At 36.5% G+C, this 27,593-nt stretch overlaps 1 protein-coding gene across 2 annotated transcripts in view; it reads right to left on the reverse strand.

Moving 5' to 3' along the window:
- The window catches only part of LOC100880605 (uncharacterized), a 386,346-nt gene that overhangs the window by 92,887 nt on the left and 265,866 nt on the right, over nt 1–27,593 (reverse strand). For both annotated transcript variants that reach the window (XM_076531013.1, XM_012287140.2), the window contains 2 exons: nt 19,936–20,474; nt 10,978–11,186 (listed from right to left, as the gene is read on the reverse strand). In XM_076531013.1, coding sequence (XP_076387128.1) covers nt 10,978–11,186; nt 19,936–20,304 — 578 coding nt within the window. In that variant the 5' untranslated portion in view covers nt 20,305–20,474. The remainder of the gene's footprint in view (nt 1–10,977; nt 11,187–19,935; nt 20,475–27,593) is intronic.

The following is a 27,593-nucleotide window of genomic DNA, read 5'->3' on the forward strand; positions in this document are numbered from 1 at the left end:
GACTTTGGAATCTGAAAATTCATGGATGTGGGAATCTAGGGACTTTACGGTCTAGAAACCTCGAGACGTGGAAAGAGGATCTAGGAACTCGGGAGTAGGAACTAGGGGTGGAACTAACTTTCTAAAGAACTAGAGGGGGTTAGGAACTTGAGAAAATTCTGAAAATTTGCAAAATTTGCGAAACTAGAAAACTTCAGAATTTAAAAATAGAAAAACTAGAAAGCTTGAGAATTTAAAAATAGAAAAACTAGAAAACTAGAGAATTTAAAAATAGAAAAATTAGCAAACTTGAGAACTAAAAAATTGGAAAACTAAAAAACTACATAATCAGCAAAAAAACAGGAATTTATTAACAACGGAGTTCGAATTAACATAAGTGACCGTACATTTCCCGCGGGTGTACCTAAACCGGTCCCGCTCGAGAACGCATCCGCGACGCCGTCGACGTCTTGCAGCCGGCCAGAGTCGCGGCACGACGCAGTGCCCTGTCGCCGAGCTCCGTCAAGCCCAATCATGTTGATTCAACAAAGTACCCACCTACCCAAATTGCTGGAATTTGGTATTCGGCCAGAAAGACGGGGCGAGAGGAGGGCGATAGAGAGAAGACGAAAGAGAGGGAAGGAAAGAATGTAGAAGAGAAAGAGAGAAACGCGAACGGACGAATCGAGACGAAGAAAGAGAGAGGGAGAGAGCGATGCTCTGAAACGGTCTGATTGCACATCTAGGCCAAACCAGCACCACGACGACGTCGCTCCAGCGGAAAGCCGAGCGATGATTGGCCGCTCTCTTCGCTCCGCAACCCCTGTCCCCTCGCGCTCCGTACACCTTCAATCCCTTCAGCCCTCGTCCGTGCACCCGAAACCCGATGGCGTTGGAGGCTGGGGGTGATTGGACGCATCTCGGTGATTGTGGCACCCGACACTCTACAGGGTGTTCAACGCAACTATTGCCTCAACTTTACGGTTACCATACCTTTGTATGTATTTTTGTATTTTTACTTGTAATTAAAAGGAAAGACTGTATATTCATTTCATTACTTTTTTTCTGATTGGGTCATATGGCGCGGATTGGCTTTAACGTTTGGAGTTATTCTTTATGGTGTTATTAACCCTTTCTATATGGTAAAATTATTCTGGTCCAAAATATATATAGGGTAATATAGGGGTGGTTAGTCGACTCGTGGTTTTAACATTTTGGTCTATTCTTTATTGTGTTATTAACCCTTTCAAAAATTATTCTGGTCCAAAATATATCTAGTTGTTAGATAATCTAGATGAACATTTTACCTAAAAAAATATCTAGGTTCATTCTTTAGTTAAAAATCAGAAGTAGCAGAGGTCTTTGATAGACTAGCAGTTTGAACACCTTAACCTTTGACTGCCACGGGACAAACTACCAATGGGTTAAGGTAGAGTCGCACTTATTTACGACCATCTTGTTTGTTAACATTAGCATGTCAAACTCAACTGCAGTGAAAATTCTGCTAATTAAACTAGATTATATAGCAACAGATGAACTGTTGATTGCGTCACGAGTGTGAGAGGACATTGGTCCAAGGGAGGGTCAACGTTAAAATTTATAAAGAAAGTTGAAGTGTTAGTTGTATTTTACATTGACAGATTTGCAGTTGTATAAATTGTATTTGATGTTGAAAGTGAAATAATTTAAATTCGTCAAATATGACTTAGGTTCGTCATCTTTGATTACCTTAATTATAATTGTACATACATGATTCTGATATTTAAATTTAATAAACCTAAACGTGTATTATATATTTTTTCTGTATAAATGTGTATTGTATATACTTGAAAATATTACGATAATAAATTAAATTATACCAGTATATTTTTGAACAGATCCTACCGATAAAAACGACTGCGACCTCGCTGAACATGTGCCACAGGTTAACCCTAACCTATAATTTTCTGGGCAGTTGCGTCACCGCAGCTAACTAGGTTAAGACAATATTAAACTACGTTAAGACAATGTTAAAATATATTAAGATACAACGTTAAGATAAATGAAAAAGGTTAAATTGTTAAGCACACCAGGATTGTGCAAATTAGAATTGAAACGGAAATTCAATTACGATGAAAATACGAGTCGTGGTCACGCGTGAAGTGTAGTGTCACGAGTGTAATACGATATTATGTGGCAGGGAGTTAGGTTAAAAACTTACAAATGGTTGTAAATGCATGGTGAGTCACCTTGCGAGTGCAAGGGTTATATAGAATGTTTAGGTGGCTGTAATTGCAGGGGTAGCTGGGGTCATCAAGTTTTCCCTTTAACAAAATGGAGGCTTGCTTTTTGAATTATTAATGGAAAATATAGACCTGTAGAGTGCAAGCTTAGGAGTGATGGCTATGTTGATGAACACAGTGGGAAATTTGTATCAAATTTGCATTCTTTAATTTTAGTTTATTTTGGTTTCTATTATTACTAACGTGGATTTAGGTTAAATTTGGGTTTGTTAATAGTGACGAATATTACAGCTGGATATTAGCTGATGGCACCCCTATATTGTTCTCAAATCTTAAAATTTTTGAAGCTTCATATTCTTCAATATTTCACTGCCAATATCTGCAAATTTTATATTCTTCAAATGTTCAAATCCCCAAATTCCAAATTTTTGAAGTCTCCAACATTTTAAACTACCATCTCTCCAAAATATCAAATTATCAATATTAACAATTTCACAATCAGCTTCGATTCACATAGACACCTGTGAATCGAAAGTTGCAGTCACACTAATATTATTACTAATAATAATAATTAAATATGACGCAAATTCACATGTATGTCAAGATTACAGCTCCTAGCAGCAAATATGTTAATATACCTCGTCTAACGATGTTATGAACACTTCATAACATTGTAACTTTACGTAAATATAACCTAGTTACATTATTAAGTAGGCACAGATGTCGATAGGTAGTAATTCACGATAATTTCTATTAATATCCACCTGTTCCCTTGACAACAAGCAATCGTTATATGAAAGATAAACTGTTACAAATCAACGATCTACAAGTTGAATTTCTTTCAGCAATATTTCACGTTAGAAGAGTTAGTACAATGCTTACTCTGTAATTATGTTCATGCATCTGTATGCATCGGTGCATCCGAAAAATACAATTGCACTTCCTTTTTTATAGTGAAGCCTCTGGATGCACTAATCGGTTTAGCCTTTCAGTCGCTACAAAAGAATATTAACTCTTTGACATGTAAATAAGATGAAACTCGTATTCTAGAAAGCTGCAATCTCAGCTGGAAAATATAAATAACGAAAATTGTTTATGAAGTATTTTACTCTTTGTATATCAAGGGAATTAGGTTCATGTAATTTAAAAGTGAGTATTAATTCATGTAGTATAAAAATTGTACGAATGAGTACAATATAACAAATGTATTACTTTAGGTAATATGAAAAAAATGTTAGTTCATGTTGTATAAAAAATTGTATTGATTCATGTAATATAAAAAGAGCTATAGCTCATAAAATATAAAAAAATGTATTAATTCATATAATATAAAAAAAGCTATAGCTCATAAAATATAAAAAAAAGTATTAATTCATATAACATAAAAAAAAAAATTAATTCATGTAACATGACAAAAAGTATTAATTCATATAATATAAAAAAACATATTAATTCATATAATATAAAAAAAAATATTAATTCATATAATATAAAAAAATATATTAGTTCATATAATATTAAAAAAAGTATTAATTCATATAACATGACAAAAAGTATTAATTCATATAATATAAAAAAAAATATTAATTCATATAATGTAAAAAATATATTAGTTCATATAATATAAAAAAATGTATTAATTCATATAACATAAAAAAAGTATTAATTCATATAATATAAAAAAAAATATTAATTCATATAATGTAAAAAAATATATTACTTCAAATAATATAAAAAAAGTACTAATTCATACAACATAAAAATATTAATTCATTTCAAAAAAAATATTGATTCAACAGTTACATTGCACCCTTCACACCCCCAAGTTAAGAGTACACCTACATACATATCTTGTTACACATAAATACATATATTTACAAGCAAAGATATATTTATTACAAATTTTATATATAATTATAGTACTAATGTGACTCAACATGCAACTACTACGTCAGCCACACAGCATTCCACCTCCAAGGGTTAAATAATGAACCCAGTATTCTTTTGTGGACAGTGAAAAATTGCATCCTTACAGCTACATTGTGACTGCATTAGAAGAACCACATTAAAAAGGCAAACTTTTCTGAAGTAACATTTTTAATTTTAAAGGGGTAACCCCTCAAATATTGCCATACGAGGAGTATGCCTATTCAGCGGGTCAAACACCTCTACAAGGGTGGTAAAAATTAATTTGTACCATATGATCCAATTTGGTTATACTACATCACAGCATATTATTATAGCCACATTATTATCACCACATATTAATGCGTTACACTTTATAAATCGTTACATTCTTTTTCCCAAATCCCCTAACACCTCAAAATGAATATCTAAACCCTTAGAAAAAAATGTAGCGGAGAGAAATTATTCGGGAAGGGGTTAAACAAGTCGCAATTGTATGGGACACCCTGTACAGCGCACCCCCTCTCTTTTCTCCCGAAACTACCACCCAACCACCCCCGTGTCCCAGCTCGAACCGTTCCCATACCTATACCAAAACTCCCCCATCTTCCTCTCCCACACCCCTCGTGCACGGCTGTAAATCGAGTTTACCCTCTTGCCGTGGCTCAGCCCTTCAATCAAACTGATTGAAACATTCCTTGAATCCAAAAGAAACGAACCACTACCTCCTTCCCTCGTCTATCTCTCTCGCCGTCTCTTTTCATCTCTTCGCCATCGTCTGTCTGTCTCGATCTCTTTCTCTCTTTCGATTCTCTCTTCTGTCTCTGGATCAACCTTCTCTTTCGCCGTTACTCCACCATTCACTCGTTCCTCCTCTCTCTCCTCGGATACCTGTCGCCGTTTCTCTGTCCGTTCTGTTTGCCCTCTCTGTCGACGTGCAATTCTCCCGTCTCTGTTGCGTGCTCCGTCTTTCTCCTACACCCTACCCCGTTATAGCAACCCCTACCGCAAGCCTGATGTCGATGCTTCTGTCGCGTCGCGAGAACGGAGTGCTACTTCTCTCAATTCGGATAGCGGCTTGTTTTTCGATTGAGATTTTACACCAACTTTTTCGGGGACTGTCGAAGGTATTTTGGAGACTTTTGATTGGGTACTTGAGTTTTAGGTGGAAGAGTTAGAAATTTAATATTTTGTATTTATGGAATTATACTTGGGGCTGCAAGGGCGAAGTCGATGCAAAATTCTCTACTCCCCATATTTTCAAATCCTTCAAATTATCAAATTCCCAAGGTACCAAATTATATAAACCCCAATGGGATTTCTCCAAAAATCCCAAAAACTCTTGAAACCACCACTACCAAATTCAAAAGTTGAATCTCCAGCACGGAAATTGTAAAATTGCAAGGCGAATGCAAAATAGAAGCAGTAGGGAATTAACGAAATTTTCTATAGTAGGATCGATTTCTGGTAGAATGTCCGACTTCCGAAAATACGAAGGAACCACGTCGCTGGACATCTCGACGGACGATTCCGTCTGCAATTCCGACATGCGGGACGGAGACGCCTCGTAATCAAATATTGATACTACGCTAGACTAAATCGTTCGACTGTGCTAACAGATTAGGGCGTACGTGTGCTGCGGACGAGTTGTCGACAAGAGAGAGAGAGAGCGGGAGAGAGAGAGAGAAGTGACGAGAGCCACGATCGGGAATACAAATGTTCAAGAAAATCTTATAACGCCGCGAAATTCGGTAAATCGAAATTTTTCACTGTGACCTAGGTGCGTTTCATGAGAAACTGATGCTGCTGTTGTCGATCGTGTTACAGATAAATATCGATAGTACAGAAATGTCATGGATAACTCGATATGTCGATTATGTTCGAATGTTATCGATTTGACGTATCGATAATTTGATGTGTCGATTGTATCGATAAGATAGTGGAAGCATGTGTGACGTAGACTGTATGTGATGTGTAATGTAATCGAATGTAATTATTTTTGTTAAAATTATTGGTCATTAATTCTCAGCGAACGATATAATTAATTTGTTCCATATTCTGTTTATAGATACAATCTGTAAATGTGTAATTATGATGTGGAAATTAATCGAAATAAAAAAACAATATTTGTTAAGAAACTTGAAGGCTTGGATTAAAATATCAAAATAGTGGCAAGTTTAGCTTCGATGTGGTAGTCAAAGTGTTGGAAATATTTGTTTAGCATTAACAGGATCATTTCATGATTAATAATTGCCTTTTTATTTCAAGAAATCGAATGATGAGTAACTTGAATAATTTGAGTAATTTGAATAATTTCAGTAATTGGAATAATCTGAATAGTCTGAGTAATCTGAGTAGTTTGAGTAGTCTGAGTAATCTGAGTAGTTTGAGTAGTCTGAGTAGTCTGAGTAGTCTGTGTAATTTGAGTAGTCTGAGTAACTTGAGTAATCTGAGTAACCTGAGTAACCTCAGTAACCTGAGTAGTCTGTGTAATTTAAGTAGTCTAAGTAACCTGAATAATCTGTGTAACTTGAGTAGTCTATGTAATCTGAGTAGATTGAGTAGTATGAGTCATCTGAGTAACCTGAGTAGTCTGAGTAACCTAAGCAACCTGAGTAATCTGAATAATCTGAGTAACTTAAGTAGCTTGAGTAACTCGAATAACTTCAATAACTTGAGTGACTTGAGTGGTCTAAGTAGTTTGACCAACTTGACTAATTTGGTGATTCGAGTGATTTAGCTCGAGAAACTTTGACAGTTCAAATAACCTGAAAAATATATATAAAATAATGATCAAATAACCAGCCAACCAAATTATAATTAAAAGTCGTACAAATGTCCCTTACTTAATTTCCTATCAAATATAAAAAGCAATTGTCTTCGCGTATAATAAAATCTGTATTCAATTGCACAATTCCTTTCTGGCTTAAAACCCGACACTGAGTTAATTAACGTTTGCGTAAAATTTCAGATCCTTTGTTACACATTTGCGTACGAGTACCGATATTTTCCGGCCTTGTTAAATCACGAACTTCAGTTGTAACTTCTTTGAACATAATTCCCATTTTCGAAACGAAATCTCGCAAAAGAGGAGCAGTTCCTTTGTTCCTGTTTCGAGCGTCACTCGAATCCTTCGCATCGAACGGGACCGACCTTCGTCGAAGATCGTAATAAAGGAATTAATTAAACGAGGTATAAAATTTCATAATGACGGACCGGCCGGTTTTACTTCGAGCCGAAGCTGAATATTTTTCCTTCATTGTCGGCCGTTTAATTAATTCATTCCATTTCCAGAAAGCCGACCGATTCGATCTTGCTACAATCATGTATCAATTTTTTTCTTCCCCTGCTCGTTTCTTGCGCGACACCGTGTTTCATTTTTCCAGGCAAAGCTTATCGGAATAGCAATTTATACCCGTACCCTCGATTCAATTAACCGAAAAATTAATCGAGTTATCCGGGGATCATTAACGGGAATAAAAGCACGAAATTTCGAAAATCGTCTTCCTCGAGAACCCGTATATTTCCAGGGATTTAATCAGAGATGAAAAGAGCCGTCGTTCCGAGGCGCGAGTTTCGACGAAGAAAAAAACCCGAACTCGTTAGATTCCGTACGCAACAGATACGACCCACAGATTCTGCCGATCTCTATTTTAGGAGACGCTAACTAATTTCTCCGTCTGCTTCTCATTAAATTGCGCTTTGACCTCGAATCTTCTAAATTTGGAACGGTCCTCGATTAGGTGTATATTCATCGAACCCACACGATTCCACTTTTCTGATCATGTTCACTATATTTCATGTATCAATATTCACGTACACAGAATGTTTGAATTCTGATGAATTTGTTAACTCATATGTTACATATGATTATGTCAAGCCATATGTTACATATGATTATGTTAAGTCATATGTTACATACGAATATGTTAAGTCATATGTTACATATGAATATGTTAAGTTATATGTTACATATAAATATGTTAAATCATACGTTACATATGAATATATCAAGTCGTATTTTACATATGAATATGTTAAATCATATGTTACACATTAATATGTTAATTCATAAGTTACACGTAGTTACACATGTTATGTCATATGTTAAACGTAGTTACACGTATCTATAACATATGTGTACATATGTGTACAAATATAATTGCGTTCGCTATTATTATAATTGCAAGAGTGAATGTGAATAATCATGCGAACGACAGTATCGAATAATTATATCAGAGAAAGACAAACGATAGAAAATTGTATATGACATTAACGCGTTAAGTGCCGCAATAAAAATAAGCGTTCGTAGCACGGCACTAATACTCAATATTTACGCAAGGTAATAAACGGGAAGCTTAACTGGAAAAATTAATTAAGTGATCGTATGTGGAGTAATAGTAATTCCTGCATACTGTTGTATCGTTACCTTCGCACGGATTTTTACGTGTATTAGCATTGCTATCATTATTATAAAATAGGAAAAATAAATTCGATAGATAAATGTTAGTCGAATCTAATGGAATAATAAAACCTAGTTAAATCTAATTTGATACAAAATCTTATTAAATTATATTGTGTTTAAAGTTTTATCAAGAATGAATAGGTTAAAACAATAAAATTGCAACTTAAATTAAGGTGAGTTAGTTTAAGTCAAAAATAAGTGAACTTGAACGATAAATTATATGTTAATAATTTTAATATAGTACTGCTAAATATCAAAAAGATATCGATAGTGTATAAATAATCAATCACAGTGCTGATAATTATAACGATGCAGATCACAGAATACAATCACGCCTTGTATTACCACGTGTAACATAGCGATGCATCCTATCGTCACGTGCCGAAACGTCATGTGTGGTATCGTCACGCGTGGTAACGTCACGTGTAGTATCATCAGGTGCTGCAATGTCACGCATGATATCACGTGTTGTAATACTGTTATAAATCATACGTGGTATCGTCACGTGTTGTAATGTCACACGTGGAATTATCGTGTGTCGTAATTCCGCCCGTAGTACTATCATGCGTGGCATCATTCTATTGTGTTACATAACGCTTAGCATCGCCACGCGTTATATTGCCATATGTTATGCATATGTCCACACATAATTCCGTAGCGCGCTGTAATCTGACGCTTAGTATTACGCGATGGAAAGTCACGTATGGAATTGCTATACATTAGACTACTATGCGCAGTATTGCCACGCGCTATATTACCATGCGCTATATTACCACGCGTTATATTACCACGCGTTATATTACCACGAGCTATATTACCACGCGTTATACTACCACGCGCTACACTACCACGCGCTACACTACCACGCGCTACATTACCACGCGCTACAATACCACGCGCTATACTACCACGCGTTATATTACCACGAGCTATATTACCACGCGTTATACTACCACGCGCTACACTACCACGCGTTACATTACCACGCGCTATAATACCACGCGCTATACTACCACGCGCTATATTACCACGCGTTATATTACCACGCGCTATATTACCACGCGTTATATTACCACGCCCTATATTACCACGCGCTATATTACCACGCGCTATACTACCACGCGTTAGATTACCACGCGCTATACTACCACGCGTTAGATTACCACGCGCTATACTACCACGCGCTATACTACTACGCGTTCTATTACCACGCGCTATATTACCACGCGCTATATTACCACGCGCTATACTACCACGCGTTATATTACCACTAATATTACCGTGACGCGCTATAATTTCATGGGTAGTAACTCTATGCATTGTGGCACCACTAATAAGATCGCTATGCAACACCACGGATTTGCACGTGCTATATTGCCACGCGTTATATCACCACATGTAATACCATACGTTATAATTTCATAAATATGACAATAATAATCTGTGTAATATCAGCAAGCCATAATTCCATACGTAACATCACTCGCGTTATATCGCCATGTTCATCTCGTCAATTAATCCAACTCGTCATCAAATCCCCCACAGTGCTCAAATTACACGTAAGACGATTATTTCATAATTGAAGCGATTGCAATATAACCGATGGCAATATAACGGTTCTTTTTACACTCACAATAAACCAGCACCGCATTTAAAATAATTAATATCGATCGATCGATGAAAAGTTGTTCGAATACAAACGAGGCGGTAGTAAATAATATCTGGTTGCAGAAGTAGACTAAACGAACACAGCGTATAATCAATGGCAGAGTGTCACCGTATAGTGACAGCTTCCTAGATTGCAGGTATTTCGCTCGAACGGAATGTTGATTGCTCTTGGATACTTGGCGCTAACGTGTCTACCTGTCTCGCGATGGTCATCGATGTGCCGTGACTGACACAACTAATTTAACCTCATTAAACGTTTATCGACCAAAGAAAAAGAAGATACACGATACCGGTAATTCGTTTTGAAACAAAAGCAGCCGTGTAAGACAAGTTCGTTTATTCGATTCGGTGAATATTTCAGGCTACGAGGATCCTTCGGTGGTGCACTACGAAACACTTGTTAATCGATACGAGCACAAATCAGAGAATTAATTGGACGAGTAATCAGGTGCGTCTGCGAACTAACGAAGCTCGAAAAGCGAACTTCGCAAGGTTTAATCCACTTTCGCGATTAATCAACGATCACGCGTCGGAGAGGTTCGCAACTATAAATTGCCTCGATTATTTTCTATAATTTAACTCGGATTTTTTGCGATGTCTGCTATTTTTAGGTTAATTCGTGTTTAATCATTTATGTCGTATTAGTAAACGTAGTCTGTGTATTTGTAATACACAGTACGTAAACTTTTAAGGATGAGCTTCAATTTCGAAGATGTGAATTTGAAATTGTTCACTCACCTTTTGTAGTCATTTTTGCAGAGGATCATGCCGCACCTGGTGTAGCACGAGTGACCGATTTCCGCCAACGTTACACTGCAACACGAGCACTTTAGGCAAGCATTGTGCCAATACCGATCCATCGCGAGCAACAGCCATCTTTCTACTATTTGGCCGCCGCAACCGGCACACTGTTGGATCCCCGTTGGTCCGCTTGGACCACCCTCTTGCTGTAACAGATAAACAAATATTTACTTCATCTCTGTTGCTTTTATCGATTATTTAATGTTTAACATTTTTTAAGTTCTTTTATCGTCAACGCTATCGATCAAGTTTTAGCATAGACTCTGTTCATCAAGTTTTATCACAATCAGAATTAAAGTTAGAATTAAAGTGCAAGTTTAGTTTGAGACTGAAGTAATCGGATATGTAATTTTGTATGGTTTATAAACTTGTTTGTAGATGTATTTACATATATGTTTGTATATGTGTTTATGCATATGTTTATACATATGTTCACAGTGTATGATATGTTCATACATATGTGTATATAATTACATATGTTTATACATATGTTTATAGATAGGTTCATAGCGTACATGTTTATAAATATTTTTATAATGTAAGATATATTTATAAATATATCCATAGTGAATGATATGTTTATACATATGTCTACAGTGTACGATATGTTTATACATATGTGCATTTTATTACATATAATTGCGTTCATAAACGAACATCCTGTATCTCAAAAAAGTGGCTTTAATTTTGAAGATTGAATTGTCCAACAGTCACGACTCGCAATTTCTCAGAATATCTTCGCGATTTACAGAATCGATTCACGGTATTATCAATCGAACAGGGTTTCCGTAGTAAATGATTCAAAGCTAGCCAAGGTAAGTGTATCGCAATTACACGGTTATCGTGCATAAAGGCGTATCACTGTCAATTACATGAAATCGTACGTTTGCGTGCGACTAATCATCAAACGGAAGAAACACCGCGGAAGACAGAAAAAGAATCGACATCGGTGTTCGATTATGCAATGAGACTGTTTCGATGTAATAATACGTTGCTGTCCAGTCAGACAACCAGTCCCCGTTTTCCTATTAAGGGTTTATTAAACCTACAATAAATCTGTTAGTAATTTTTAGACTAATTCTACTATTTTCAAGGTTTATTTATATCTCAGTTTTTTTAGTATTCGTTGATATTTAGGTTGTTTAATATTTTTTATTATCTACTTTAATTCATATATATTCAACTTTAATATTTATTAATATCTACGTTTTTTAGTATTTTTTAATATCTACGCTTTTTAATATTCATTAATATATACGAATTTTAGTATTTTTTAGTATCTACCCTTTTTAATATTCATTAATATACACGAATTTTAATATTTTTCAATATCTACCCTTTTTAATATTCATTAATATATAAGTATTTTAATATTTTTTAATATCCACCCTTTTTAATATCCATTGATATCTATGTATTTTAGTATTCGTTAATTTCTACGCTTTTTAGTAATTATTAATGCCAGAATTTTGTTAATATGCACGTTCTTTAATATTTATTAATATCTGCATTTTTGTAGTATTAATTGACACATATGTATTTTAACATTTGTTAATATCTATGTTTTTTATTATTTTTTTTTTAAATTTGAATGTTCATAATATTCATAAATAGCTACCTATTTTAATATTGTTTTATGTAAACGTTCTTTAATATTTATTAATATCTACTTTTTTAAATATTCATTAACATCTACGTTTCTTAGTATTCATTAATATCTACGTTTCTGAATATTCATTAGTATCTACTTCCTGCGATATAAATATGAATATTATAGAACGTAACCAAACAATTAGAATAAATTATTTACTATCAGTAATTTTCCACATTGTTAATATATTCTTTATTGTGATAAAGATTTCTCAGTGAAATCCTTGAAACAGTGAAATTAGTGATATTTTATTAACTCGTTTAAAGAATATCTGGCAATTAATCTGTTTGCCAAGAAGTGTAATTAAAAAATAAGATGCGTTCGTAAATACATGAATTTCTGAGATCATTAATTTCGCAGCAAAAATATTTATAAGTCTACAATTTCTTCAAATTAATTAGGAACATGCAATTAACACTAAATAACGTAAAAGCATCGACTTATATTTACATAAGATAAAATCGTGGTAATTAATATTAATTATAGGCACATCAAATCAAATGTAATTCGTCTGTTATTCTATATTACACTTTAAAATTGATTTATTTTTAAAAAGGACCAAAATTCTGGGATGAATATTTCATTTTATGAAGAAGTGCAAGAAGACATTTTACCACGTGACTTCGCCATTACAGTGTTGCCACGTTCTCACTTATGTGAAGCATACAATTATTAATTTATAATTAATTTCATGAAAACTGTTTGTTACTAGTCAACAAAATTTTGCGAATATTTTATATTAATGATAGAGCTATTATTATATATATTTATATTAATCCAAACCTTACTATTATTATTTGTTTGGTATTTAACCTAAAACTATTATTAAAATTTACTTTATAATAATGCAGAGCTATAAGTATCTACTTCTTATTAATCCAAAACCTATATTAATTATATTATACATAATAAAAGAATTAGACGAGATGTATTGCGTCTCCTCAACGTCCCCTAACCTAAAATACCAACCGATTAATAATTCGTCCAAAACCTGATTGTAACGAAGTCTAATTGTAATAAAATCTAATTGTGACAAAATCTAATTGTGACAAAATCCAATTGTAACAAAATCCAATTGTAACAAAATCTAATTGTAACAAAATCTAACTGTAACAAAAATTGTTAACCAATAAACCATTCACTGAATCCAAAATTTTCTGCAATGATTCATGAAGGCATAACCTCCAAAATTTTCACGAACGTTCCATTTTAAAATAGGTCCACTCAAGAGTAAAAGAGACAATCGTAATTAATACAAAATCGAAAGTCATTAAGTGACGATAAATCATCGCGGAGTATCGAGCAAGCAATCTCGATGAACACTTAATCGCGATTATGTAAACGACGGTAAGCGTGAATAATCGCGGTCGACGTCGCTGATTATTAAAATATACGGCTGTCTGGTAAACGTCGTCGAGTAAAATTCGTCGTTTGCGGCGTAAAAACGTGTTCGATTCTACGATCACGTCTATAAATTCTGCTCAAGGTATCTCTTGCCTCTTTATTCCTCGACGATTTGCCACGAAACGCGTCTCATATTTATTGCTTGCTAATCTCTCGCGGATATTTTAATATTTCCTTTAACATTCGTTCACGTCTGTTTTGTAATTTAACACTTCGACGATGGGAACGATAAAAAAAAGTACTTTTTAATACACGAATTTACGTCACATTTTCCAAATCAATTTTCAAGATTAAAGTGCTCTTAACATATTTTTTTTGGAACGTTTATAATAATTTTTTTTTGTTGAGACGTTTTTAACTATCTTTCTGTTGAAACCTAATAATTTTTTTTTGAAACGTACCTAACAACTTTTTTCCTTTTATACATTTGTAACTATTTCTTTGTTGAAACATGTCTAACAATTTTTATGTTGAAAAATATTTAATAATTTTTTTGGTTGAACAGTTTGTAATAATTTTTTTTTGTTAAAACGTTTATGACAATTTTTTCTTAAAATGTTTATATAATATTTTTATTAAAATGTTTACCATAATTTTGTAATAACTGTATTAAAGTAGATGTTAGATATATATTTAATTTCAACCCTGCAAGGTAATTATTGATAGCATAGGTGGTTATCAAGGAGAAGACGAAATAAGAAAACCTAAAAACTAATAAGAAATCAATTTTCTATCCCGTGCAACTGTAACGTCTGTACTAATCAGACATCGATTATTACACGAATAATTTAAGTCGGAGGTCTAATTATGATTAGCATCTATGCTTGGAACATTTCATTCAATTTATTAAAGCTCAGCAAAGCGTGTCCAACTAATATTACGTTCGTACTATACAATTTAGAAAGTCGAAAAAAATTATGATACAAGACACAATATTAACGTCTAATTAACAGTTTGATGGTTGAATATTTCGCGGAATCTTCGAGTTCTGCAATTATTATTCTTTTTTTATATTTAACGATTGACTGGGAAGATAGAGTGGGAATTTTCATAGTATTGAATTTCAATTTCCCTAATTTACTAAATTCCCAAATTTCTAAATTTCTAAATTCCCAAATTCCCAATTCCCAATTCTCCAAATACCCAAATTTTCAAATTCCCAATTCTCTAAATTTCCAATTCTCCAAATTCCCAATTCTCCAAATTCCCAATTCTTCAAATTCCCAATTCTCCAAATTCCCAATTCTCCTAGTTCCCAAATCTCCCAATTCCCAAATCTCCCAATTCCCAAATCTCCAAATTTCCAATTCTCTAAATTCCCAATTCTCCAAATTCCCAATTCTCCAATTTCCCAATTCTCCCAGTTCCCAATTCTCCAAATTCCCAAATCTCCAAATTCCCAATTCTCCCAGTTCCCAAATCTGCAAATTCCCAATTCTCCAAGTTCCCAATTCTCTAAATTCCCAATACTCCAAATTCCCAATTCCCCCAGTTCCCAATTCTCCAAATTCCCAAATCTCCAAATTCCCAAATCTCCAAATTCCCAATTCTCCCAGTTCCCAAATCTGCAAATTCCCAAATCTCCCAATTCCCAAATCTCCCAACTCCCAAATCTCCCAATTCCCAAATCTCTCAAATTCCCAAATCCCGAAATTCCCAAATCCCAAAATTCCCAAATCCCGAAATTCCCAAATCCCAAAATTCCCAAACCCTCAAACCCCCAAATTCCAAATCCCCCAACCCCAAAATTCCCAAAATCCCCAAATTCCAAATTTCCAAAAATTCCCAAAATCCCCAACACTCCCCTAACGAACTCTCCCCAACCAATCGATCGACTTCGATCCGAAACGTCGCGGGGCATCAATCCACGATTCCCGTAAAAAGGAGTAGGCGAAGAAAAAGAGGGAGAGAGAGTTCAAGGTGGCCCATTCTCGCAAACGATGGGAAAAAAGAGTGTGTCTATAGAGGGCAACGCGTGCACCGACGGTAATTTATTGAGGAATTATCGTCGCGCGGAAAAATCGATTCCCTCTCTGTCGTGGAAAATCGTTTCCCTTCCACGTGCTCGCTTTTTATCGGACTTAACGACACTTCTTTCGCAATTACCGCGCAATTACAATCGTTGACTTAGTATAATCAAACGGAGCTCGCGCGATTGCTCGTAGGAGGCGAGTCCATGTTATGTCCGCGTTTAAACGACCGACACAAAAACGTACCATCGATGTGATTTATCGGAATGAAAAACTCGAACGCAATCAGCATCGTTTTCAAACAAATACGTGGATACATTGCAACGTACCACCGTGTTCGTTGTGCAATCGTTCACTCGTTGGAAAAATTTAATTAGTTCCCTGTAACGATTATTTAAGGAGTAAATTGGATACTTAAATTTACTTTTCGTTTAATCTGATTTGGAAAATATCGATTGTCGAATAAAAATCGGTGCTTCTGATTTTGCAATTTCTTCCGACAAAATTTTGTTCGTAAACTTTGCAATAAAAATTTAGAATTATATTCAAATATTTAGGTACAACGATAAGTTCTAGTTTGCGTTTTTATTTGGAACGGAATTCAATTTCATTTGTCCTCGAATACGACCCTTTAATTATCAAGCCTTTATTCGAGATCATAATTTATTGGAATAAGTAATTCATTGAATATTCATATGTTCGAAATTTGGGTCAAAAGGTTATTTGAAATAATTCCCAAGTCCGGTGTATTTACATAATTTTCATACGTGCTGGTATCTTTCAAATTTCTCTTTATTTCACATTCAATTGAACCGAATCAGTATTATCTACCGCTGCACAATACGAGTATTTTTCTATAATTTTAAATTCAATATACGTTTTATGGATTGGATCGAACAGAATGTAATGTTCGTATTTGACCAGTCAATTTCAAATTATTGCTGCTGAAAAAACTGTTTATTATTTCTGTTTGAGATTTAATTGATTGAATATTTGCAGTGTGAAGTGAAATATTAATATAAAGACTGACGGGTCAATAATAACCCTAAATTAGGGTTTTCACACATAATTAAAAAGGAAGACGAAATATGAATTTTAAATAACATTGCAGCACGCCAAAACTTTTGTTGGAAGTTGAAATCCGATTACTTGGAAGAGTCAGAACTTTTAAACACACTAATACTTCTTTAAAATTTGAATATTTAATACTAATTTTAATTCTAACAGTAGTATAATAAATTTCAACACTGTTTCATATTTTGGATTAATCTCTCCATCCCCTTTGGCATCATCAATCACTCCCCTCAAAATATTAACCGATTACAACCTACTCGTACTACTAATTCGTATAAGATTCAGTTTACTATAACCCAATGAAACGCACCCTGAATCATCTACACATATGACAAACTACACCACCCGTATTCCACGACGTACACCAGACCGAATAATCCAGAAATGACCAGCACAGCACAGGAAAATACGAGAAGAATTGGTGTCTGAAGCCGGAGTTAGCGGGGCCCGCTACCAAGAAGCGTGTCCGAGGGTTAACAACAACCACGAGGTAACAGAAAGTGTCTGCCTACTTCACCACACGGAAGCAAGAAGAAAAGCGAATCTTACAATTTTGTCGCCGGGAAAGCACTTCATCTGGTTCATCCGTGTGGTGATGGCGCTGTAGTGATGCGCGTGCACCTCCATGATCGAGCACAGCCTCCGACGTGTCCGAAAAAGCACTAACCGTCCGTGTACGTCTCAATCCCGTATTCACAGTTCGGATGATATCATTCGTCCTCGAGCGCGGATGTTCCAGCAACGAGCTGGCCACCTCGCAGCGAGCGATCGGTACTGGTTCCGATCATCCGAACGCGTTCAAATCCGCCGGATAGGTTCGAGGAACGCGACGAAAGACGAAGAGAGTCGGTACGCCGTCGGCAACCAACAGGTTTGCTCTCCTCGTAGACGTTGCGAGCGGAGCATCCCGCGTTCTAGGATCTGCTGAAGCACGCGATCAGGCCCCACCATGGAAATCGACACGACGGACGACGCGAGCACTCGCGGACAAGAAACGAACCGATCCCGACCGAAGTCAGCAGCGAACTGACTGGTCCGTGGTCGCTTTGGGCCTCTGAATGCCTGGCGAGGCCCCGGGTTCAGGTACCCCGGCCAGCCAGTCAGCCAGCAGGAGTGGGTCTGGTGGGGAGAATAAAAAGGTGAGCCTAGAAAGGACCTAACTAACGTTGAAAGGGGACAGGACCCATCCATAGCTACGTCCAGGTCGGACAAGGACGAGGATACGCTCGAGAGAAACGGGAGAGAGAGAGACGGGGCAAGTACTATGGAGCGAAACGCGCCGGGCAACGTGGAGGGGGCGGTCTTCGAGGTAAAGGGGCAACGGGGGGAGCCTGGCCTCCTCACGGTCCCCTCCGCCCCTATTCAATTATATTTCTCCATGGTAAATGCCTATATTGTTACGTTTGTCAATGGCGAGCTAAGTGAGGGTCACGTAGATGGATAATACCTTCTGAATTTTAGCCTGCGACCCGGTTTGCCCCGACCTCCCGTTAGAATTATGGAAGGGAACATCACCTGTACGTTACGCCGATTCTGCGATGGGTGGAAAGTCGTTTCGGAGTTGATTCGTTGACGGGATCATCAGGAGCCTCTTCAGTCGCTCGATACGGACCTGATCGGGGATTTGCAAAGGTTGCTGAAGATGCTTTCGAATTTAACGCTGTCGTACGCCATTTAACTGAGGTTAACTTTTGAAGACGTGAATGGGTATTTATCTACCGTGATGGAAGGGAAATATGATTGTATGTCGTACTTGAAGTTCTTATTTTTACCAAACCCTACTTCTAACATACAAGTTCTTCTATATTTTTGCGACTTCATGATTCCCGTACAGATGCTTAGATCTCTAAAATCCCTTAGACTCCCATATTTCCTAGATCTCTATATCTCTATATTCCAAGGTACTTGTTAATAAGAAATTAGAGGGAGATTGAACAGTCGTGCTTACGTAATGAAAGACCAACGTTGGTTATTACGCGAACAATGAGCTACGTATTCGTGCGCTAGCCTTCCGGTTGAAAACTTTTTCTCGTGATCATCCTCGCGCGACCAGCCAGCGTAGAAAGTGCATTTTAATCGTACGAGGAGAACCGTTCGCGAGGTACGAGGTGTACTCCGCAACGAAGCGTTGCTTCAGAAACGGGGGTGTCGACAGTCGACGACACTCAACTTACCTCGTGAAGGCTTTTCATTTCGTTTTAAGATATGATGTTTAATATAGTGACTTCTTATTTCCGTTACATTTGTAAGTACAGTGTGAACTGATCTGTACTTCATATATATTTTTCATTCTGAATATTGTACCACATATGGCAAATATAATGACTTTGCACCATATGTGACACTCCATAGGTGACACTCTATATGAATATAGAGCAAACAGGTTAATAACAGATCAGTCACAGAAACGTATAATAAACATGCTAACCCAAGACATCACAAGTGGAACTACAGCAAATATGTTAACTCAGAACATCTCAGAAAAAGTATGGCAAATATGTTAATTTAAGATACTTTATATGAAAGTGAAGCCTATCAGCTAACTCAAGACACCCTATATGAAAATGTAGTAAATAGGCGAACCCAAGACACCCTATATGAAAATGTAGTAAACAGTTTAATCTAATAAACTCGAAATGAAAGTGAAACCTACCGGCTAACCTAAGACACCTCATATGATAATGTAGCAAATAGGTTAACCCCCCATATGAAGATGTAGCAAATGGCTAATCCAAGACACTCCATACGAAAGTACAGTAAAAGTAGTCCCTATAAATATAAAAATATAGCAATTACCTTAAGCGTACAGTTGTTGTTGTGATTGACCGGAGGATAAGCCGGGTGTCCCGGCAAGTGTGGATGTGGGTGTCCAGGGTGATGCGGATGATCGGTCATCATTCCAGCACCGCCATGATGATGTCCATTGCTGCTCATACCTTGGCCAGGTTGCAGCGAGGCGTACGGGGTAGCTGGGTCAATGGCAGGTCCATGGGGTGGCGAATGTGGACTCGGCAAGTCTGGTGTCGTGGTGGTGCCACCACCGCCACCCCCGCCACCACCTCCACCGGTACTGTAGCCGTGATGGGGCCCGGAATGATGGGGACTGCTCGATAGCGAGGGGTGATGGGGGTAGGCTGCAGAATGGCCCGGATGGTGGGGGTTCATACCAGCGGTTAGAGCGCTCGCCAGCTTGACCGATGAGAGGGTGGGCCCGGCGAGCCCACCAACAGCTTCCCACGGCGAAAAAATGAAAGCTCGTGGCCTGGCTAACTGGAAGCTTAGTCGGACGAGGTTCTAATAGAACCGGCTCTCTTCTTCCGGTTCTTTGCCGATGTCTGAAAACAAACGAAAAGTTTTGTTAGATATTTTTATTAGTATTAGTAAAATTTTTATGACATGAGATGCACAATCTGGATCCAGGTTGTGTTGGATTGGTGAATTCCCAAAATTTCGGAGATTCTAAAAATTCTGAAATATCAAACTCAAAAATCTAAATCGCAAAATTCAAAATTCCAAAATCTTAAATCCCCAAATTCTCAAGTTTCAATTCCCCAACTCCCTCACTATCAATCCCAGATCCCCAAATTTCCAAATCCCCAAATTCCAAAGCTTCAAATCCCCAATTCTCTAAATTTCCAATTCTCCAAATTCCCAATTCTCTAAATTCCTAATTCTCCAAATTCCCAATTCTCCAAATTCCCAATTCTCTAAATTCCCAATTCTCCAAATTTCCAAATCTCCAAATTCCCAATTCTCCCAGTTCCCAATTCTCCAAATTCCCAAATCTCCAAATTCCCAATTCTCCCAGTTCCCAAATCTGCAAATTCCCAATTCTCCAAATTCCCAATTCTCCAAATTCCCAATTCTCCAAATTCCCAATTCTCCAAATTTCCAAATCTCCAAATTCCCAATTCTCCCAGTTCCCAATTCTCCCAGTTCCCAATTCTCCCAGTTCCCAATTCTCCAAATTCCCAAATCTCCAAATTCCCAATTCTCCCAGTTCCCAAATCTCCAAATTCCCAATTCTCCAAATTCCAAAACCCTCAAACCCTCAAATCCCAAATCCCCAAATTTGCAAATCCCCAAATTCCCAAGTTTCAAATCTCTAATTCCTCACAATCAAACGCCAAATCCCCACATTCCTTACTTTCCAACCCCAAATCCAAAATCTGCACCGTCAACCACCATCGACATCTCATAAACTAATCGATCACCTAAATGCCCATTTACTCAGAACGCAAAAGTTTGAAGTAGCTCCGCAACAGACAAAAAGCAGGGAAGAGTACAACGGTATTAGCGATCGTAACGTATCCGATCGATGATCAGCAATTCAAACATCCTCCGAAACTTCTTTCATAAACGATCGGGTGAAAATCTCAGCGAAATAGAATATTTAGGCCGGGACGATACAGGAATTGGTCGTAAGGACGAGGCGCATTACAGGTCAGGACGAAACTGTGCCGTTCCCGGCTTGATATTAATTTCACCGACGAGCGGAGTTCCCGGTGCAATTTTATTGGCCCTTAAGACGGCGCGCAACGATTTCATAATGCCGCCCGATCCCAATGAAACAGCAGTTCGTAGCAAAACGATCTGGCGGAGGTGGATGGAGATAGAAAGAAGGAGACCTTTTACGACAGAGCAATTTGCGAAAGAGTTCGTCGGCCGAAGAAATATTTAAATTCAATCCGGATGCAAGCAGTAGTAAAGCAACGCGTAGAAGCGAGACAAGAGTGGTCCATGGGGGTGGTAAACGCCATCCCTTCTTACTTTGATGCTCCTCTTTCCCTTCAGATTCGACGCGATAAAGATGTACTCGATTGTTGCTCTAACCGGAAAGAGGATGTTCCCTAGATTGCTGTAATAAACATTTTACGACGATCGATGCCCACCGGTTTATTTGTTTATCGACCTGCCGTGTAATTAAGTCGACCCCGTATTTAGGGGTTTGTTAACGTTTCGGTGCAGCGAGCTCTGTGTCAATTTTCAATCACGGGCATATTTGTGTACTTTCAGATGTGGGACGTTTACTAGGCGTTTAAGTGGCACATGATAAGTTGGGAAATTATTTAATTTTTAATATGGAAAAATACAAAAATTCAAAAAGTCCAATTAGCACATGTTGACAAATTTTTTAATTCTTAATATGAAATAATACAAAAATTCAAAAAGTCCAATTAGCACATGTTGACAAATTTTTAAATTCTTAATATGTAAAAGATTACAAAAATTCAAAAAGTCTAATTCTCACAAGTTGACAAATTTTTAAATTCTTAATATGTAAAAAATTACAAAAGTTCAAAAAGTCTAATTCTCACAAGTTAACAAATTTTGTAATTCCTAATATGAAATAATACAAAAATTCAAAAAGTCTAATTCTCAAAGGTTGACAAATTTTTCAATTCTTAATATGAAGAAATACAGAAATTCAAAAAGTCTAATTCTCACAAGCTGACAAATTTTTAAATGCTTAACATGAAAAAGTACAAAAATTCAAAAAGTCTAATGCTCACAAGTTGACAAATTTTTAAATTCTTAATATGTAAAAAATTACAAAAGTTCAAAAAGCTAAATTTCCAAATCCAAAGTCTCTTCATCTCCCAAATTCCTGAATATCCTCAAATTCAAAAATGAAAAAAAATACCATCAGTCGCCCAATCCGAAAATCAGTTCAAGGTCGGCAATAAAAAACTGCCCCATCATCAAGAATGATTAACGAGCAGAAACTGGCCAATAAAATGAGGTTATATAATGTATTTGAATTACAACAATACATTACGTTTAATGCGGTTATCGAGCAAACTCGATAATAAATTGATTGTACCAGTAAATTGCATTCTCGCAAAGATTACTATCTTCAACGGGATCAATTTAAGATAATGTTTCCGTTAATTAGGTTCTCCGATCGACGAAGAATATCAGAAAGTTTCGTGGAAGAATAGATCAGAAGCGATGGAAGATGAAAGTGAAGCAGCGTAAAGGAAGAGAATTTTCGATCTGTTGCGGGCCGCGTAGGCGTGACGGCATCAAAGGTCTAATTTTCCGGGCGCTAATTCGAGTCGAACGGGGCCCGTGGAAAACAGAGGATCCCGGGGAAATCGATGCCAAAGATCGTCGAGATGATTTCGATCGTGGAGCACGTCAGCCGAAGCTCCGTCGCCGGAAACGAAGCGGCCGTTGCGGCGACGGTGAACAAAGCCCGCTCTAATTACTCCCCTTTATGATCTTTTCCGGCATCCAATCAGATTTCCTCGTTTTCCTCGCCCTCTGCCAGCTAATCTCGTTAACTCGTCCCAGCTAACGCCTTCCAACGACGATTCGACACGTGATATTGTCGTTCCACGGAAGTGAACGTGCTTTCCAACTTACGACTCGATGTGCGACTCGTATCAACCTATACTTCTGCAATTATTACTCTTTCTGTTTCTTGCAGACATGAGCTGATTAACTTACTTGTATCTACGTATACGCACATTAATATTACTCTTACGCAGTTGTGAAATTATTCGATGTTTGTAGAGGACATTCAGTGATTGTGACTGACTCCAATCAATATGATCTTGGAGACTATAAGGACTCTTTTGAAGTTGTGATATTATTAAATGTTTGTATAAGACAGTATCTAGTTAACTGACTGACTACAATGAACATATACTTGCAGATACTTATTACTCTTTTGAAGATGCAAAATTATTAAATGTTTATGTCAGACAGTCTCTGGTTAATTGACTGACCCCAATGAACATATACTTGCAGACAATAATTACTTTTTCAAAGTAGCAACATTAGTAAACATTTGTATCAGACAGTCTTTGGTTAACTGACTGACTCTAATCAACATATACTTGCAGACAATCATTACTCTTTTGAAGATGCAAAATTATTAAATGTTTGTATCAGACAGTCTCTGGTTAACTGACTGACTCCAATCAACTTATACTTGCAGACAATTAGTACTTTTTTGAAGTAGCAACATTATTCAATGTTTATATCAGACGGTCACTGGTTAACTGATTAACTTCAATCAACATATACTTGCAGACAATAATTACTCCTTCGAAGTTGCAAAATTATTAAACGTTTGCATCAGACATTCACTGATTAACTGACAGACTTCAACATATTCTTGCAGACAGTAATTACTCTGTTGTAGCAGGTATGTCACCTACTATGTCTAACCTTCAATATACCTAGACTGTGGCTAACAAATAGTAGCCTTCGTTAAAGTATTGAAGAAGATAAAATTAATAAGATTTGAAGACTTGATAGTGAAAATATATGAAGACCAATATCATGATCACCCGCATAAACGAATAACGTAATCTATTAATTAAGGAAAGAAGCAGAACTGCAAAGCTAACCTCAGAGATCAAGGGTGCCCCGTAAATTCGTTGAACGTCTGCAGATGTCTGAGCGTTAACAAGAGGCAAACGAAAGGTTGAACAATAGACGTTTGATTGGTTATCAAACGTCTCGAGTTGGATGTTCGGGTAGTGGCAACGTAGTGAATGGAAAGACTAATTGCATTAAGAGGCGCGGATGAAGCGGAGGAGGTAAAAGTCGATGTCCGGCTGCTGAAATGCAAATGCCGGTGGAAATTTGGTGAAACACCGGCCACTCTAAGCATTAGAATTCATAAAACGAGCTGACCTGTCCCTTCGTTAAGGGCCGTGAAACCGGCGTGTGACCCGGCTGACACGCCCACCTTAATTAACAATAATCGTCCTTCCTGGTAGCTCAGCGGGTGTCGTTCGGGACACGATCGTCTACCTATTCGAAACTTCTGTCTTTTTGTCCGGCCGGTAACGAGTACCTTTTCTTTTCGGATAGATCTACCGTCGCCTTATTTCAACCGGTCAGCCATTAAGGACAAGCGGAGGTATACATATAACGGTGCTCGCTTCCTGACCGTTTTTCGATGGAAACTCCAGGTAGAGAACAGAATATCCAATTTATATCGTGTTACCTACTTCGACTGTTTGTTTTCATTCGTTTGACACTGCCATTATGCATTCGAGAGCTTATTTCGTTTTATTTAATGGACCCTACTATTATACCCTAATGTCCGAAACTTTTGCTATTGCCGTTTCGAATGTTTGCATACAGTCGTATAACTTCCCGTGTACGGCCTTAATTACTGTTATATACTATTTAGGAAGGGTGCTGTAAGTAGATGTACGTTAAGGGTGAATCTTACACGAATGTAAGCGACAGTGAGGATGTGTCTTCATACCGAAGTTTTGAGGCTTTTGGGGGTTGACGGTTCGAGTCGTGAAAAGTACATTTTATGGAATTATTTTTGTCGAAATTTTTATGAGAATTACTAGCTTCTAAATGTGTATTTTTAATGTGTAATTATACTTTTAATTATACCGCTATTCATTTCTATATATAACTAGTCACATATCTGATGTATAACTAGTTAAAAATTATTACTTTATATACAAGTTATTCTTTGTACAATCAGTAATGTATAATCATTTTCCATACATAATTAACAAATACTGCAAACGAATAAAAATTCAGAAAATCCACAAACACTCCAACATCAACTTCTGATGTAACATCACAAAAAGATGAATATGAAAATCAACATAAATATTTGTCATGAATGTACGATAACAGAAATAAACAGAAATATCAAAAAATAACAGCAAATAATAAAATTGAATGATCGTAAAGAGTAACACAGGATCGATGAGTTATGTTAATAGAGTTATTATAGCAGTTCCGTAGTTCCGTTGAAATAATGAAAAAAGAACAATTATTAGGAGTAACGAGTGTCGAACAAAACTTCATTTTGCACTCCGTCGTCGCGTTAGCCGGTAAAGTTACCGGGTTCGCTGCAAACAGTAGAAAGTTACGCGACGAGGTCGCATTAGCAGACTTCATTGCGAATTGTGTACACGGCTTAAAGCGCGCTAACATCAGAATCAACTTAATATTATACAACGACAACATTTAATTTTCCTCAACTTTCCCATTTACCTTTTACCCGCGTCCTTTTCAAACCACTATCTCTGGCCACAATTCGAAAAATTCTATCTAAAAACTACCATACGTATTTAACATTTTAACTACCTCGTTAAATTTTATTGGGATGTTTAGATACAATTTTTCAGGTATTTTAGTATTTTTAGGGGTAATTTAGGTACAATTTTAGGGGTAGTTTAGTGACAATATTGGGGGGTATTTTAATTGCAATTTTGGGGGTAGTTAAGTTACTATTTTAGGGGGAATTTAGTTACAATTTTGGAGGTAGTTTAGTTACGATTTTAGGGGGTATTTTAATTAAAATTTTGGGGGTAGTTTAGTTACAATTTTAAGGGCTATTTTAATTACATTTTTGGGGGTAGTTTGGTTACAATTTTAGGGAGTACTTTAATTACAATTTTGGGGATAGATTAGTTACAATTTTAGGAGGTATTTTAATTAAAATTTTGGGGGTAATTCAGTTACAATTTTAGAGGGTCCTTTAGTGGCAATTTTAAGAGGTTCTTTAATTAGAATATTAGGTGCTTTAGTTACAGGTATAGGGGTTACTTTAGTTACAATTTTAGTAGGTGGTTTAATTACAATTTTAAGGGGTACATTAGTTGCAGGTTTATGAGGTACGACTTTCAGTTATAATTTTAGTAGACATTTTAATTATACTTTGAATAATCACCTTATTTACAATTTTAGTAACCATGTTGATAACAATTTTGTTAATTATTTTTGTTTCAATTTTAGTAGCTCTAGTTACAGTTCTATAGACAAACAGTAAAATCATGAATATATAGAAACAGTTATACAAATATTAAAAGATAAATTCTATAGCAAATATTATATCACCACCTGTCATATGTATTGTATGTGATCAAATAATTAAATATATGACTTTAAATTGACCAAATTTGCAATAACAAAATTTACAAGTTAAATTGTTTTAAGAAAATTAGGAATCTTATTGACCTTGACCTTCATCCAAGAATCACAGTATCAAAAATCCCTATCTTGTTAATCTTCTCCGATAAAAAGAGAAATTAATTAAGAAATTAAAACTCCCCAAGTATAAATTCAACGAAATAAAATTGCACCCTAAAATATCCAGAAACTGGTTACATCTATTAACGCGAATTACAAAGCAATCGAAACGGATGTGGGGTAACGAAAAAGGAAAGAGGGAGAAAGTAAAGAAAGAAGGAAAGAAAGAGAGAGTGGAAGTTGAACGACGATGCGGTCGAAGTATTTTTACCGGATTTAATTATACGGACATTTGAGGAACCCGCGGCTGTCCAGGGCCGTAATATTTATCAGCCAATGTGTAACGGGGAGGAAATTAAATTCAGAGCGAGACATCAAAGGAATCGTGCGTCCCATCGTGTACCACCTGCCGATTATTCTTTCTTTCTTTCCTTCCCTCTTGCTTTTCGCGTTACGTCCAATTAAACCTTGCGCTAATTTCACTTTTA

The sequence above is a fragment of the Megachile rotundata genome, chromosome 1, assembly GCF_050947335.1.
Source record: "Megachile rotundata isolate GNS110a chromosome 1, iyMegRotu1, whole genome shotgun sequence".
Classification (NCBI taxonomy): domain Eukaryota; kingdom Metazoa; phylum Arthropoda; class Insecta; order Hymenoptera; family Megachilidae; genus Megachile; species Megachile rotundata.